This window comes from Notamacropus eugenii, chromosome 1 (genome assembly GCF_028372415.1).
Source record: "Notamacropus eugenii isolate mMacEug1 chromosome 1, mMacEug1.pri_v2, whole genome shotgun sequence".
Classification (NCBI taxonomy): Eukaryota; Metazoa; Chordata; class Mammalia; order Diprotodontia; family Macropodidae; genus Notamacropus; species Notamacropus eugenii.
The window spans coordinates 476,072,748-476,087,868 of NC_092872.1; the positions used below are offsets into that span (position 1 = coordinate 476,072,748).

The 15,121-nt window shown below is 41.5% G+C and overlaps 1 protein-coding gene across 1 annotated transcript; it reads left to right on the top strand.

Annotated features, from left to right (window-relative positions):
• The first annotated feature begins 961 nt into the window (after window positions 1-961).
• SNRPB (small nuclear ribonucleoprotein polypeptides B and B1) lies at window positions 962-12,152 on the top strand. The gene is made up of 7 exons (XM_072632396.1): window positions 962-1,120; window positions 2,737-2,888; window positions 5,618-5,729; window positions 7,286-7,438; window positions 9,932-10,070; window positions 10,385-10,510; window positions 11,986-12,152. Exons 1-7 carry the CDS (start codon window positions 1,118-1,120, stop codon window positions 12,021-12,023), a joined length of 723 nt encoding a protein of 240 aa, XP_072488497.1. The 5' UTR covers window positions 962-1,117; the 3' UTR covers window positions 12,024-12,152.
• The last annotated feature ends 2,969 nt before the right edge of the window (window positions 12,153-15,121 follow it).

Sequence of the window (15,121 nt, forward strand, 5' to 3'; positions counted from 1 at the left end):
ATAGTGATTGAATACAGACTTGAGCAGGCTATTTTTTCACTTTCATTTTTTTCCTTTTATTTGAGTCTTCTTGTACAAAATGATTAATATGGATATGTTTTACATAATTGCATATATATGACCTTAATCTGAGTGCTTACTGTTTCAGGGAATGGGGAGGAGAAAGGAGGAGGGATAGAATTTGTAAAAAAAAAAAAAAAAAGTCAAAACTTTAAAATTTTTTTAAAAATAGAAAAAATAGTCCTTTAGGTCAACGTCCTTTTGGCATTTGAACAGGCCAGACCACTGGCAGCTCCACAAGGGTGGCTTCCTGGGGGGCCGGGCTGGGTAGAGTGGGGGGCAGGCTGTCAATCCTGAGGCGCACTGGGGTCTTGGGCGGTGCTCGGACTTGCTCTGAGCATGGCCCCGGCTTCGGGCGGGCTGGTTTTGTCCTCCGTTCGTGGCAGACGGCGGGCACGTCCGGCCCCTCTCCCACAGCGTGGCGGTTGTGGAAGCTGGCCGCAGGAAGCTGCCAAGGCCCTCCGGGTGTCTGAGCTGCACACGTGGGGGGGTGACCACCCTGGGCAGCCGGACCTGGCGTCAGAGCGACTCCGGCTCTGGTTCGTTTTCCCGCTGCGTGACCCTGGGCCAGTCGCTCAGCTTCGCTGGACTCAGTTTCCCCAGCCTCCCGGAGCTGCCTGTGTGTACAATGACAGGCATGTCGCAAACTAAAGCGCTACGTAAGTGCCGGTTCGTGATGATGATTAGAACTGATGGTCACTAGTTACATGATTCTGGGCCAGTCCTCACCTATCTGAGCTTCAGTTTATAAGTCGTAAAGGGCGCACAATAACATCGGCGCTTGTTGAGTGCGTTTCATAAACAGCGGAGTGCTTCATTCATTCGAGCTGTTCTAACTAGTGTGCCGGGGAAAACTATAGGGACGGAACATGAAGAACACGGGCCTCGTAAGCCGGGAGGCGGAGCCGGAAGTTCACCCAGCCGGAAGTTCCCCTAGCCGGACCGTTTTTGCCAAGGGCTCATTTCCGGCCGCGGGCGCGGGAACTGGAGTTTTCGTCGGTTTGTAGGCCCGGCGGAGGCGAATCCGACGCGAACCGGGGCCATCTCAGCCGCCACCATGGTGAGGGAGGGCCGGGCAGCCATCTGGGGTGGTCCTGGGAATGGCCCCGAGTGGGGGGCGCAGCCAGTCGACCGCCGAGTCAGGGGGCTGGGGCCCAGGTTTGGGGAGGAGGGCGCGGGAGGCCGGGATTCTGAGGGGGGGGAGGGGAGAGAACGCGAGGCCCGGATTGGGAGGGGGGAGGGGAGGGCTTGCGAAGCTGGGGTTCTGAGGAGGGGGAGGGTAGAGAACGCGAGGCCCGGATTGGGAGGGGGAGAGGAGGGCTTGGGAAGCTGGGGTTCTGAGGAGGGGGAGGGGAGAGAGCACGAGGCCCGGATTGGGAGGGGGGAGGGGAGAGCATTCGAGGCTGGGGTTCTGAGGAGGGGGTTCAGAAGGAAGGCCGGGTTCGGGGCGGGGTGTGTGATTGTGTGTCACGGTTCTGAGTGCCATTCATAGTTGGCACTGAGAGCGGAGTGGTGGCAGGGCCAGGATGGGGACCTTGGGAAAGATGGCTGGGGGAGTGCTGGGAGACGGAGGGATTAAGGTGGGAGGTCCTGGAACCTGGGAAAGGTTAAAGGTGGGGAGGTTTTTAGGACTCACTGGGAGGTGGGCTGGAGGACTAGATGGGGTCTGGAGGGGGATGGGTTGGAAGAGGAATTAGAGCCAAGGGGGCCTGAGGGTTAAGAATGGGGAGTGTAAGGGGTGGGGTTTGTCAGAATTAAACCTTTTTACCATTTACTGCATCTCTGTCGTTTTACACCCGAGAAAAATCCTGGCCCCCAATTTTGGACCTACTGTCCCTTAGCTTCTAGGCCTCACTAACTCAACCTTAAGGTCAAATACAGCGAGTGAGACCTGATTCAGAATAGGAGCCCAGATCTTCTGACTCTAAATCAGTTCTTTTCCCGTAACACTATTTGAATCCTACTTTCCCAGTGTAATTACATTCTGTTATATCCATCTTATCCTCTCTCATGCATTTAAAATAATATTTGTTGAGTGGGCACTATATACCAATTAGTGTGCTGAATGTTGCTAACGTATCCCTCAGGTAGCCGAGATATTGGGTTTGTCAGTCAGATGATTTGGGTTTCAGTTCTAGTTCCATCACCAACTTACTGTGTTATCTTGGACAAGTCTCTTAACCTATTCAACTGAGCCTCAGTTTCCTTTTCTGTAAAATGGAGGTAGATATCTTTGCACTGGTTACGTCTTTATACTCTTGGGAAGGTCAGATGAGATAACTGGATTATGTATGAAAACAACACAAGCATCCAGTCCTCTATTTTTGGTCTGGAGGGAAGGAGAATGAAGAAATCCATTGTTAAAAAATGGAGGTGATAGAAGGCTGTTTCAGGAATCAGAATGTTGTCTGGGGGAATCTTAGAACAAAGAATGCAAGAACTATAAAGAACATTATAGCTAATTTCATGTAAACCACTTTACTGAGCAGGAATCTGAGGTTTGGAGTGGGGAAGTGATTTATCCAAGGTCAGGTCTAGAACCTAGGTCCCCTGACTCCAACCTTGTTTGCTTCCCTTTATGCTAGTCTTCCTCTGGGAGTGTAACTGAGAGAGAAGTAGAGTCAAGGAGGCATTCCGATTTTAGTATCTTAGCCACTTTTTTCTTGCTTCCCACAGACGGTGGGCAAGAGCAGCAAGATGCTGCAGCACATCGACTACAGGATGAGGTGCATCCTGCAGGATGGTCGCATTTTCATCGGCACCTTCAAGGCCTTTGACAAGCACATGAACCTGATCCTGTGTGACTGTGATGAGTTCAGGAAAATCAAGTGAGGAGGAGCCCTGGTGGGAGGGGAGCAACCCAGTTCACCCAGCAGAATATTGTGGGGAGGGACCCAAGTAGCAGGTGGTATAGTTTAGCTGTCCCCTGTCTGGCTGTGGCCTAGATGTGTTTCTTGTGTCTGTGTGGTTGTGTCCTTTTTTTGAAGAAAATCCAGCTGAGTTTCCCCAGTGCCCTCTGAATGCTGCCTTCCCCAGGAGTTCAGTTGTGCTTGGAACCCCTTGGCTTGAGAGCTGTGTTTCTGTTTTTCTTTGTTTGCCCCCTTGGGGTAAAGGGCTCTCGTGTTCTCCCCACAGGTTTTTAAGGGGGAGAACTTGCTTTTCTGTCCTCATTGCCTCTCTGTAAGGCTGCAGCCTAAACGGCATTCCCACCCAATACAGCCTGCTCTGAAGCAGCTTTCAGGAGCCCCTGACTCTCTTCAGGGTAAGTGCCTGGCTTCACCACTTGGGTTAGTGTTTGGGGCTAGTGATTTAGAATAAGAGTTGGAAGAGACTTTCAGCATCATTTACTGCGACCCCTTATTTTATAGAAGAGAAAACTGCAATCCAACAGTGCTAAGTGACTCGCCCAAAATCTTAGAGTAGTAGCAGAGCAGATATTCAAACCCCAATTCTGTGACTCCTGCATCCAATGTTTTTCCCATTATACCAGGCTCCCTTCTGATTTGTCATCTGCAAAAAAAGAAGTAGTGAGAGACAATGGCTAAATGCTGCCCCTTGTGTTTTCAAGTTATTCACTATGCCAGTTTTTCAGTAAGAATCTTGTGTCTTAAAGCTAGAAGGACTTCAAGATGATCTGGTTTAGGTACTGCCTACCCTAAGACAGCTAAGTTATTTCCATTATACAGATCAGGCAACCCAGAGAGGATAAATGCCTTACCTATGGCCATTAGTTTGTTAAATGGTAGTGGTTGGGTGGGAATGACTAGAACCCAGGTCTCTTGCTTCCAAGAGTAGAGCTCCCATTTTCCTTCCTTCATTCAACCTATTAATGACCTTTTGTTTCTTTTAGGTCTGTGTTTTTTTGTGTGTGTCTGGCTTGAGTGGAGAGAATCTAGGATGAGGACTTAGGTCCAGAGTGAGTGGGGTACTAAATGCCAGCAGGAGTTTATTGATTGGGCAGCTAATAGAAGTAGACTGCAGTTGTCCTTTCTTCCTGTAAGAGAAATCAAATACAGGAGGGTATGGCAAGTTACCCAGATAGATAGGAACATCATAGTGATAGTATCACTTAGATTAGGAGGGTAGCTGTGAACATATTAGCACAGGGTCAGCTGCAGAGTATTCAAGCTCACCGAGGGAAATATTGTCAGTGTCTTGGAGTTTATGGAAAGGATTGGTATGAAGGAGGGCACTGGCTGAAGATACAGGTAAAAATAGAAAGTAGTCTTAATGAATACTGAATTGATCTTATGGACTGCCTTCCTAAAAGAAGGTCTCTAAAAGGAAAAAAAAAATTCAATTTATACTGAAAAAAAGCCTAACATTAATTATAAAATGTATTCATGTTTTTTACAAGCAAAGTTTGGAGGAAAGGTGCTTCCTATATTCAGACCAGTATGATTATTCATTCAACATACATTTTTTTTAAATAGCCGTAACATGCATTTTGCTGTAATGGGTACTGGGAATAGTATGGGTTTACCTTGTTTCCCTTAGCACGTATGGGATATGGAAAAAGCTATGGCTTGGGTACACTTGTACTGGAATAGGGTTGCTGTCTACCCTGTCTATGTTCTACTGTCTTGACATCATCCTAGAGCACTGTAACAGATGCTTGAAATATATTAATTGAATTGTGATCCAGAGTCACAGGTCAAATTTCTGTGTTTTTGAAGGGGCAGAGGTAAGAGTCTAAAGCAAAAGAGAATTACTAAGTGTAGGACTACAACTCCCAAAAGTTTTGAACTACTGTTTTACCATACATCCAGCCTGCTATAAATGTAAGCACTAACTTGAATCCTTTTATTACCAAAAGTTTTCTGCTTTGTCTCTTAGGGGTATTTCTGCATTTCTGAGGTTGTACTGGGAGCCAATGAAGAAGTAAAATTCCTGTGAAAGAGGAATTAGGATTAGACTCACTTCATTTAGTTCTAGACAGGTCTAAAAACAAAATATAAAAAGGAAGATTTGGACTCTCTAAAGGAAAATTTCCTAACAGAGCTCTCAGAAAGGGTGATTTACTTTCTTGTAGAAACAGTGAGCTCCATGTCATTGGAGGTCTTCAGGAAGAAATTGGATGATCACCAAGGTCCTTTTTACCTTTGACATTCTGAGAGGCAGCCATTCCTGGGATCTGAAGATTACCCTGGTTCATTTTAGGAAGATTTCCAAGAGGAGCTAATTTTCATAGAATTTAGAGATGGAAGGAATATTAGAGATGATTTAATCCAATCCTCTTATTTTTAGATTAAAAAAAGATCCAGAGAAGGGGAGTGACTTGCCCAGAGTTTTATAGCTAGTCAGTGGCAGAGCTGGGATTTGAATCTAGGTCTTCTGTCTCCAACTCTTCTGCCTCTTTCCACTATATCAATTAAATGTCTGGAAATGGACTAGATCTTGTTCTAATTCCTGCAAATGACTATGACAGATCTGAAGTTGGAGGGATTGGGAAGCTGGGGAAGTTACTGGGAGTATGTCATAAGAAAATGTAACATATAACTTAATAATATCCTGTCCATAAAAGTAAGGATTTTTTTTTTCTTCTCCTCATCTTCAGGCCAAAGAACTCAAAACAAGCAGAAAGGGAAGAGAAGCGAGTTCTGGGCCTTGTGCTGCTACGTGGGGAGAACCTAGTCTCAATGACCGTTGAGGGGCCACCTCCCAAAGATGTAAGGCAGGAATCAGTGTGGTCTTGAGGTGATGGGGAAGCCCCCATCTTGGTGTGAGTACTGAGAGTCAAGTGCTCTTCCTGGGGTAGTAATAGTTCTTCATTTCTGTATCATTTTACAAAGCTGAAAAGCTCTTTGTCACAACAGCCCAATAAGGTAGGTAGTAAAATCATTATGATCTCTTTACGTTTATATACATCTGAAACTCAGAGAGATATGATTATCTAAGGCAGAACTGCACAACTTGGTAGTAGATAGGGACCAAAATTAAAATAGGCTAAACTTGTTTGGGCCACAGAGGTTTTTAGCGGTTTACTTTCCAAGTAAAGGGATAATTAATGATTAAGCTATTTTGCAGATAAACCATATTTTTAAAAAAGGAAATTTCAATTAGTATCAATTAATTACACTTATCAAGATTTTTATTATGAAATCACATCGATGTTAAAATTACATTGCTGCACTTACTTTGTCCTTGTTCAATGCCAGTAATGACTAAAAACAGTGAAAAGATATGACTCTCACTCTTCTCAGAGTGGAGACAGACTGACAGTGGTTGGTTGGTGTGAGTCATATGACAAACAGGTTTCACAGTGGCAGCCCACCCGCCAAGTTACCTGATGGACATAATAGTGACTAGTGGAAGGCAGGTGGGGCATGGACAAAGCACTCATTACGTTTCACTTTCTTTTACATCCTTTACATTTTTGCATATGAAATCCTCTGGATGTGGGCCGTATGTTGTGCGGGCTTGATCTATACACAGTTCATAACTGGTGAAGTGGAAGAACCAGGATTTAAACTCAGGTCTCTTGGCACCAACTTCAGTTCTTTTCACTATACCATACCTTGTTAGACCAGAGCATTTTGTAGGGTTGGAGTCCTTGCCACAGAACCCCAAGGACAGCCAGTAGACTGGACCTAAAATACATGATAGCAAACTACACATTGAGTTTTTAGTCATAGAATCATAAACTTAGAAGGATCTTAGAAAGCAATCTAGAACAAAAGTCTTTGTATGTGTTGGACTAGATAGCCTCTGAGGTTTTTTCAACTTGTGAGAGTCTCAGTTTTTAAGGAAGAAATGAGACATAGAGGATAAATTGCTTATCTTTAAGTTTATGCACCAAATTATTGACAGCCATAACTAGGTTCCAGGTCCAGTATTTTTCCTTTGGTCCTTGTGGGAATTTGTGTAAGTGTTGTTGTTGGCTGTGTTATATGTAAATAGTAATGGTGGTGATAATAATAGCAGTTCAAATAAGTATAGCATTTAAGAGTGTACAAAAAGCTTTCTTTAACCCAGTGAGATAGGTGGAACACTTTCCAGATGAAGGAACTGAGACTTTAGTTGATTAAATGACCAAATATATGTTCTCAACATAGGATCAGGCATGGTGGTTAAAAGGGGTCAGGGTTGTGGTTGCATATGGACCTTGGTCTGTATATTTGGATACCCTGCAGATTTGGAAGTTTGTTGGCAAGTTTGCTTCATAAAGGTATCTCTCTTTTGTGTCCCTGTGTTATGAAACTTACTTGTTTCTTTCCTATTTCAGACTGGCATTGCCCGAGTGCCACTTTCGGGAGCTGCAGGAGGTCCTGGGATTGGCAGGGCAGCAGGGAGAGGTGTACCTGCCGGTGTCCCAATGCCCCAGGCTCCTGCAGGGCTAGCAGGGCCTGTCAGAGGGGTAGGAGGACCATCCCAACAGGTGAGGAGCTACAGTAACATTGGTCACTGTAAAAGGAGGGGGTAGTTGTGGGAGTGGTGCTAAAAAGCAGTTCATTTTTTTCATTGAGCACTTGATATATGCCAGGAACTGAGGATACAAAGGCAAAAGTAAGATTATCCTTGCCTTCAAGGAGTTTCCTCTCTGTTGGGGAGGAAACGGTATGGAAGACTATATCAGATACATACAGTGGATCCAAAGTAATCTTGGGGTGGGCAGCACTAACAGCTCCAAGGTGGAGATGAGGATGGAGAGAGTAGCCTCTGTAAAGACGCAAAAGCAGGAGATAGTGCAGAGGGGAAACAGCTAGTAGGTCGTTTTGACTGTGCTGTAGCATTTGTAATGGGCAGTATCATAATCGTTGTGGATAGATTGGCTGGAGCCAGAACATGAAGGACTTTAAATGCTATTCAGAGAAGTTTAAATTTCTATTTTATTCTAGAGTCAAGAGGAAGTGTGCCACTAGAGGTTCTTTAAAAGGCAGGATCAGCTCTTTACTTTAGGAATATCAGTTTGGCAGCTATGTGGAGGATGGATTGGAGAATGGAGTGGCTAGAGTATATTTCAGTAGTCAAGGTGAAAGGTAACGAAGGGTTTGAACTAGGTTAGGGCACTGTTTTAAGTGGAGAGAAGAGGGTGAGAGATGTGAAGATAGAATTGACAAGACTTGATAGTTGATTTGGATATGGAACATGAAAATGGATTAAGAAATAAAAATGACTGGAGTTACAAACTTGAACGACTTTAAGATTGGTGATGGCTTTGACAAGTATGGAAGTTGGGGATGAGCTTTTTTGGGGGGTGGGGATGAGTTCTTTTTTGGTGCCTTTAAGAGCTTTAGGTGCAGATGTTCAGCAAGTTTTGCAAGGATTGCAGTTCAGGTGAGAAATGAGGACTGAATATATAGATTTGTTATTATAGATAATAGATATATATCTGTAGATATATCTTAAAGATAATTAGATCCATAGGAGCTGATAAGGTCAGTATGAGTGTAATGTGAGAGAGAAGAGGACTCATAACAGAACCCTGGCAATATACAGACCCCTGTATTGTAAATTTGGGATGGTTTATGTGTTTTGCTGTAAGCTTTTTTTGAAACAAGTAAAAATGTGATTTTCAACCTTTTAATCATTTGTGATTATATTTTTTGAAATGAACATGTGTGCAATAGTTTTAAAAATTTGCCCCTTTCCTCATAATCTCTAACAGAGGCAATAACTACTAAGTATTTTCTTCACAAGAACTTTGTGAGGTATTATCTATTTGATTAAATGATGAAGTGAAGGTGAAGTGGTAGCTAGTAAAGTTTGAACTGTCCAAAGGTCCAGTGTTTTTCCTGATTCATCCCACAGCTTCTATAAACTAGAAATAGAGAAAATATTTAAATAATAGCGTATTCTGGGAAACTTTCTTTAGCATTTCAAACTATGAAAAAGTGCTTTTCTCATAATTACCCTGTGTGGTAGGCAGTGCAGGTCTTAAATCCAATCTATAAGTGAGGAAACAAACTCTGAGAGCTGACGTGACTTAATCCTGAGGCATAATAGTGTGTCAGCTCCAGGATATAAATTCATATATTCTGATTACAAGACTCTTGACAATCAAAGATTTAGAGCTGAATGGGACCTTAAATGTTTAGTCCAACACTCTAATTTTACAAATAAGGAAACTGAAGCCTAAAGAGGCTTCGGATGATTTACCCAAGATCATGCTGCTGTAACTATCAGAAGTAGTAGGTGGTAGAGTCAAGCTATGAACTCTAGGTCCTGTGACTGGGGTTTGTCCTTTTTTTCACCATCTTATCCTTTTCATTCTGTCATACTTTCTGCTATGCAGTGTTTGGACTGCGAGCCATAGACCTTTACGTTTCGAGAGCCATGCGCTCAGAATAGCAGCACCTACTTTGTGTAGAGGAAGTCAGGCTGCCACTAGTAAAATGTCTGTGCTTTGCTCATTACCAAGGAAGAAGGTCATTACCAAGGTATGGTAGCAGTGGCTGAATCTTGGACTGTTAAATCTGCAACAAAATGGGTGTAGTTGAATTTAGAATTTGAAAATGAATTTAGAAGGGGCATTGATAACATTGTTCTTGGGATGATTAATAAATTCGGAGAGAGGAAATCACATGAAGGAACTAGGGTTGTGTAACCTGGAGAATGGCAAATTTAGTGGAATCTTGATTACTGTATTCAAATGTTTGATGGTTGTCATGTGAAAGAAGAATTTGATTATTGGCCTCAGGATGGAAGGTTGAGGGAGGCAAATTTTGTGTGAAAAAAATTACCATTTATGACTATCTAAAATGGAATGGACTCTTTTCAGGTGGGTATTGATCTCCCTGGTACTGGGGATATTTAAGTGATGACTAGGTATCTATTTCTTGGTGGTGCCTTGTTGGGGATTGGATCTCCTAAGTCTTTTCTAGCTATAGAATTCCATAACCTCTCTGTCTTTCCTACTTTGTCTTTGCAGGTGATGACTCCACAGGGAAGAGGAACTGTTGCTGCTGCAGCAGCTGCCGCCACAGCCAGCATTGCAGGGGCCCCAACACAGTATCCTCCGGGCCGAGGAGGACCTCCTCCACCAATGGGCCGAGGAGCACCTCCTCCAGGTAAAGATCTGCTTGAAAGGAAAGACCCTCAATTGCATTAATGATGAAGCATGACCTTGTCTAAACTTGGTGAGGAACTAGGTTCAGTCAGCAGGATTACTCTGAGGTCCAGCTGTGTGTCTTAGTCAAGGCTCATTCTTTGGGATACAACTTCAAGGCAAGGGATGAGCTATAAGAAGCCATGGTTCCTGAGTTTAGATCCTAGGGATATGGGGAGGGCTGAGTTGGGGGACAGAGTGGTGGTAGACTTTTGAGTTTGTGTTTGTTTGTTTTTCCAAGACAAACACAAGTTTTCTGGAATTTCTCTGTTGTAGGCATGATGGCTCCTCCACCTGGAATGAGACCTCCCATGGGCCCTCCAATGGGGATGCCCCCTGGTCGAGGGGCACCAATGGGCATTCCCCCTCCTGGCATGAGACCCCCTCCTCCAGGAATGAGAGGTGAGTGCTCTGGAATAGTGATGTTGAAGATATTGAAATCAGGGTGTCTTTAGGGAGAGGCTGGATTACAGACAATTTCTAAGTGCCCTTCTAATTCTGATATTCAGTGTTCTAAGATACTTGTTAATTCCTGAATTTTTTGTTATGATCTAAGTTCATTATCAGCTCTGGAATTCTGATCTTTAAATTTGCACTGAACCTATTGTCTTTTAAAGCACTTTTTCTGTCCATCAAGTTGTACTGTAGAAGTAGCAGAAGATAAGAGAGTAAAAGGGGTTTGAATGCCAGATCTACTATTTACTGCCTCTGTGACCTTGGCTTGCTCTCAGTTTCCTCATCTGTAAAATGAGGATGTTATATAGATGACCCTTAAGGTTCTTTTTATTTCTGCATCTGTGATCTTTTAGTGTAAGACTTACAGGGGAGAAATGATATGCCCAAGGAGATCACAGTGAGTTAGAAAGGCCAGGGAGTATACTGCAGGAGGTGTTCTTATTGAGGTATAGGTTGGACTAGATGGCCTTTACATTTCCCTTCCTACTCTTGAGAGTATGTGATTCTGTGTTTTAACACTAGCAGGACCAAGAGTGTCAGTTGACATGAAAATATTGCAATTTTACTTTGAAATAAAAATTTTTGTCCTACTATCTTTATTTTCTTTCCCTTACGGATAAAAAATGCACTGTATCAGTTAACAAAGCTTGATCCTTTGATGTATTCTTAAATTCTGTTGCTTCCAGTGTTAAATGTGATGTGTGTGACCTGTGTGGCTTGTGTTGCCATTGCTTTTTATAGCCTGGTATGCTGCTCAAAATGTCCAGGCCCTTGATTTCTGTGCTTAGCAGATGGAAATTTGAATCTCACACACACAAGCAATTTCATGTGTTGTTGAGATGAGTGGTGTCAAAAACAAATATAAATGAATCCCTGCTGGCCACGTGTTAACTTAGGAAACCACAAATTAACATTATGTTTTATTGTATTTTTATTTATTTTGTTAAACATTTCCCAATTACATTTTAATCTGAATATGAAATAGACTCAGGGCCTCACAAAGGCCCATTTCCTGACCATATAATCAGAATATTAGAGCTAACCTTAGTTTCTTTGTGAAACTAGGGGGTAGGACTTAATGTAATCTTTATTGTCTCTTCTAACACTAACATTTGCACTCTATTACAGCATGGACTTTGGAGGTCAACTAGTGTAACACCTTTATTTTATGAATGAGGAACTCTTGGGGGTACAGGGGGACACTCAGTGGCGGGATTGAATTGCCCAAGATCATACAATATGATAGTGATATCACCACTAGAAAATGAGGTCTCTTGATTCATAATCTAGTGCTCTTCTTATTGAATCATGCTGCCTCTTACCTGTGGGATAGTGATCATGCTGTCTGCCCTGGGCCAGAATTCAGTACCATGAACATATTAGCCTATTAGATATTTTTTCATCCTTTCTTTTCTTCACAGGTCCTCCACCTCCAGGGATGCGTCCACCAAGACCCTAAAGACCCTAAGATTCTGTAGGCCTTGATCAGATATTCTTTCTATGTTTGCCACCTGGAAAGTTGTAAATAGTTGTCTTATTGCCTTTGAACTTGGTTTATAATAAACTTCAGTAAAAAAAAAACTTAAGCGTGCAGATTGGTGTTTTCACTGGCACCATCAACTCAAGTTGATGGCTCTGTTTCTTGGGTGCTTCAGAATAACTGGCTTCTTAATCTTTTTCTCACCAACAAGACCTCCCTATGCAAAACTGGTTTCTCTCCACCTTCTTTTAATACAGACGTTGGCTTAGAGCCTCTGAAGCTCTAAGGTAAGTAGGAGCACCATTTCATTAAATCTACTTGTTCAAAACAAATGAAGAGTAACCACTGCTTAAAACTTTATCTAATCCTGTCAAAGCTAAGAGAGATAAAGGCTCATTAGGAGTGTGGTGAAAGGAACATGTGAAAACAATTACACTGTTAATAAATCATCTTTACAAGGTTCTAAGGGCTATAAAGGCACTTTTTTTTATTCAAGGAACTTTTCTCACAACAGATTTATGAGAGAATTACAAGCATCATTTTTATAGATAAGGAAACATTCAGAGAGGTTTATTTCCCTAAGGTCACGTCAGTAATCATACTTCAGACTCAGGATTTAACTACTATACAACTTTTATAATTATTAAAACTATTATTAATACAAGCTTTACAACTATTGGTAAATATACGTATTTGCTAGTATTTAGAGAGGTGCAAAGTGCTGTGTGAGATCTTAGGGGGAAGGGGCTAACAACTGGTGGCATGACTAGGCTAAGTACTAAGCATGCCTGAGTGCTAAGTATGCTAGGCTAAGTGTGCTTTTTTCGTTTATTCTTATGAAACTCCATTGCCAAACTAATAAAATACAAAGTTTTTGTCCTGCTGTAAATTACTTGTGAATTTTTGGAGTGTCCTCTGGGTCAGGTTGAATAGTTGTGATTTTTGAGGTAATAGAAACATTTTTTATGTTTTCTTTTTCTTTGTGAGGGAGGAGATAGTGAGAAAAAGACTAGAACAGTAAAAGTACTGTAATTAGGTGGATTTAGAACTAGTAGGGCTGGACCCAGAGGATTTGAAGTCAGCTTGGAAAGAGGTTGCTAGTGGTATGACCTAAGGTGCAGTTTTCTAAAAATGAGATTTTACTGGTTACTCATTTTTTTAAGTCACCATAATTTTCCCTAATATCCTTCCCCTTTCTCCCAGAAAGCTGTCCCATATAAGAAATATTTTTTTTAAGGCAAAAGAAAAAAAAAGTCATCAAACTGATCAATATATTGAAAAAATCTAAAAATATGTGCAATGTTGTACTTATGAACCTCCTACCTCTGCACAGAGGCCGGATGGGATGTCTTCTTTCAAGCCTTGCTTGTTCTTTGTTATTTTGCAACATTCACTTCTTCATTTTTAATGATTCATTTTATTTAATTGTAATTGTGTATATTTTCTTGACTCTGCTTCACTTTGCATCAGTTGGTACAGATTTTTTCATGGTATTCATATCTGTCATTTCTTAGAGCTCAGCAGTATCGCATTACATACTGAAGTTTAACCATTCCCCAATCAATAGGTATCTGCTTTGTTTTCAATTCTTTAGTATCACAAAGAGTACTGCTATAAATATATTGGTGTGTATGAGGACTTTCTTATCAATATCCTCCATAGAATATAAGCCTAGTAGTCGAATCTCTGGGTCAAAAGGTATGTTAGCCACTTTGTTTAGTTACAGATTGCTTTTCAAAATGGTTGCATTGATTTACAGCCTTAACAACAGGGCACTAGCGTCCCTATCTCCCTATATCCCCTCCAACATGGGCTATTCCTATCTTTTGTCATCTTTGCGAATTTGTAAGGCTATGAGGAGAAACCTTAGATGTTTTGATTTGCATTTTTTTAAAATGATTTCAAGCATCCTTTCGTATGGTTGTTTGTACTTTTGAGAACTATTTACATCTTTTGATCACTTACTATTGGGGAATGGCTGTAAGTCATATATGCACGTATATACACACAAATATGTAAATATAAATATATATAGGTATATAGCTGTATAAAGATCTATATGCAGATATTCTCTTGATCTACATATTATATATAGATCTGTTAATAGCAAATTTAACAAAAGTTTTGATACAAATTTTTCCCCATTCAATTCCTTCTTGTCATTCTCGCCATTAATTTTGTTTGTGTGGAATATTTTCAGTTGCATGTAATCAAAATTATCTTTTGTAATTGTCTCTATCCCTTGTTTGGTTAAGAATATAATCTGCCCATAGCTGTGAGAGGTATGATTTGTTTTTCTTCTAATTTTTAAAAATACAATCTTTACTATTAAGGTCACTATCCATTTAGAATGCATTTGGGAATGTGAAGTAAGATGTTTTGTGCAGTTTTAATGATTTTTTTAGTGACTCGAAGATTTAGAAAGAATGCTTATTAGATCTGCAAGTAGTACAAAGATGAGGATAGCTAAACTGAGTACGGTACCTAAGTCATGATGGGCTGAATCTAAGAAGATAAACTTCATAATAGGAACAAAGTCTTAAGTTCAGTTATAATTTTCCAAGTACAAGAGAGGGAAGGAATGGCTTTACAGCAGTTCATCGGAAGATCTTTTGGATTTAGTGATGAATCATGTCAGTTAAAAAGCATTTGTTAAGCACCAGCCATATAGCAGACTACGTTAAGCACGAAGGATACAAAGAATTGGAATAGCCCTGTTGCTCACCTCAAAGGTCTCAGATTATAATGGGAAGGACCACAGGTGAATAACTATGCATATAAAAGATAGATGACATAATCTCAGAGGGAAGGCCAGTAGAAGTGAAGGTGGGGAAAGGTAGATTGAACAAGGAGAATTGGAGATGAGTGTGTGTGCCAGTGTGTGCATGCATTTGCATGTGTACCAGTTGTGAAGGACTTTTAAAAGCCAAACAGGATCGTGTTTTGATCCTGCAGGTAATAAGAAGCCATTAGAATTTATTGAATGAGGTGATAAGGTAGACTTGTATTTAAGATCATTTTGGCAGAAGAGTGGAGAATGGATTGGAGCAGGGAGAGATAAAGAGGGAGACCAACTA

What these genes read in the sequence shown, in the direction of transcription:
- SNRPB (XM_072632396.1), top strand. An exon ending in TAGGAGGACCATCCCAACAG is followed by an intron (nt 7,439 to 9,931) that starts GTGAGGAGCTAC and finishes TTGTCTTTGCAG; the next exon opens with GTGATGACTCCACAGGGAAG. An exon ending in CCCTCCTCCAGGAATGAGAG is followed by an intron (nt 10,511 to 11,985) that starts GTGAGTGCTCTG and finishes TTTTCTTCACAG; the next exon opens with GTCCTCCACCTCCAGGGATG.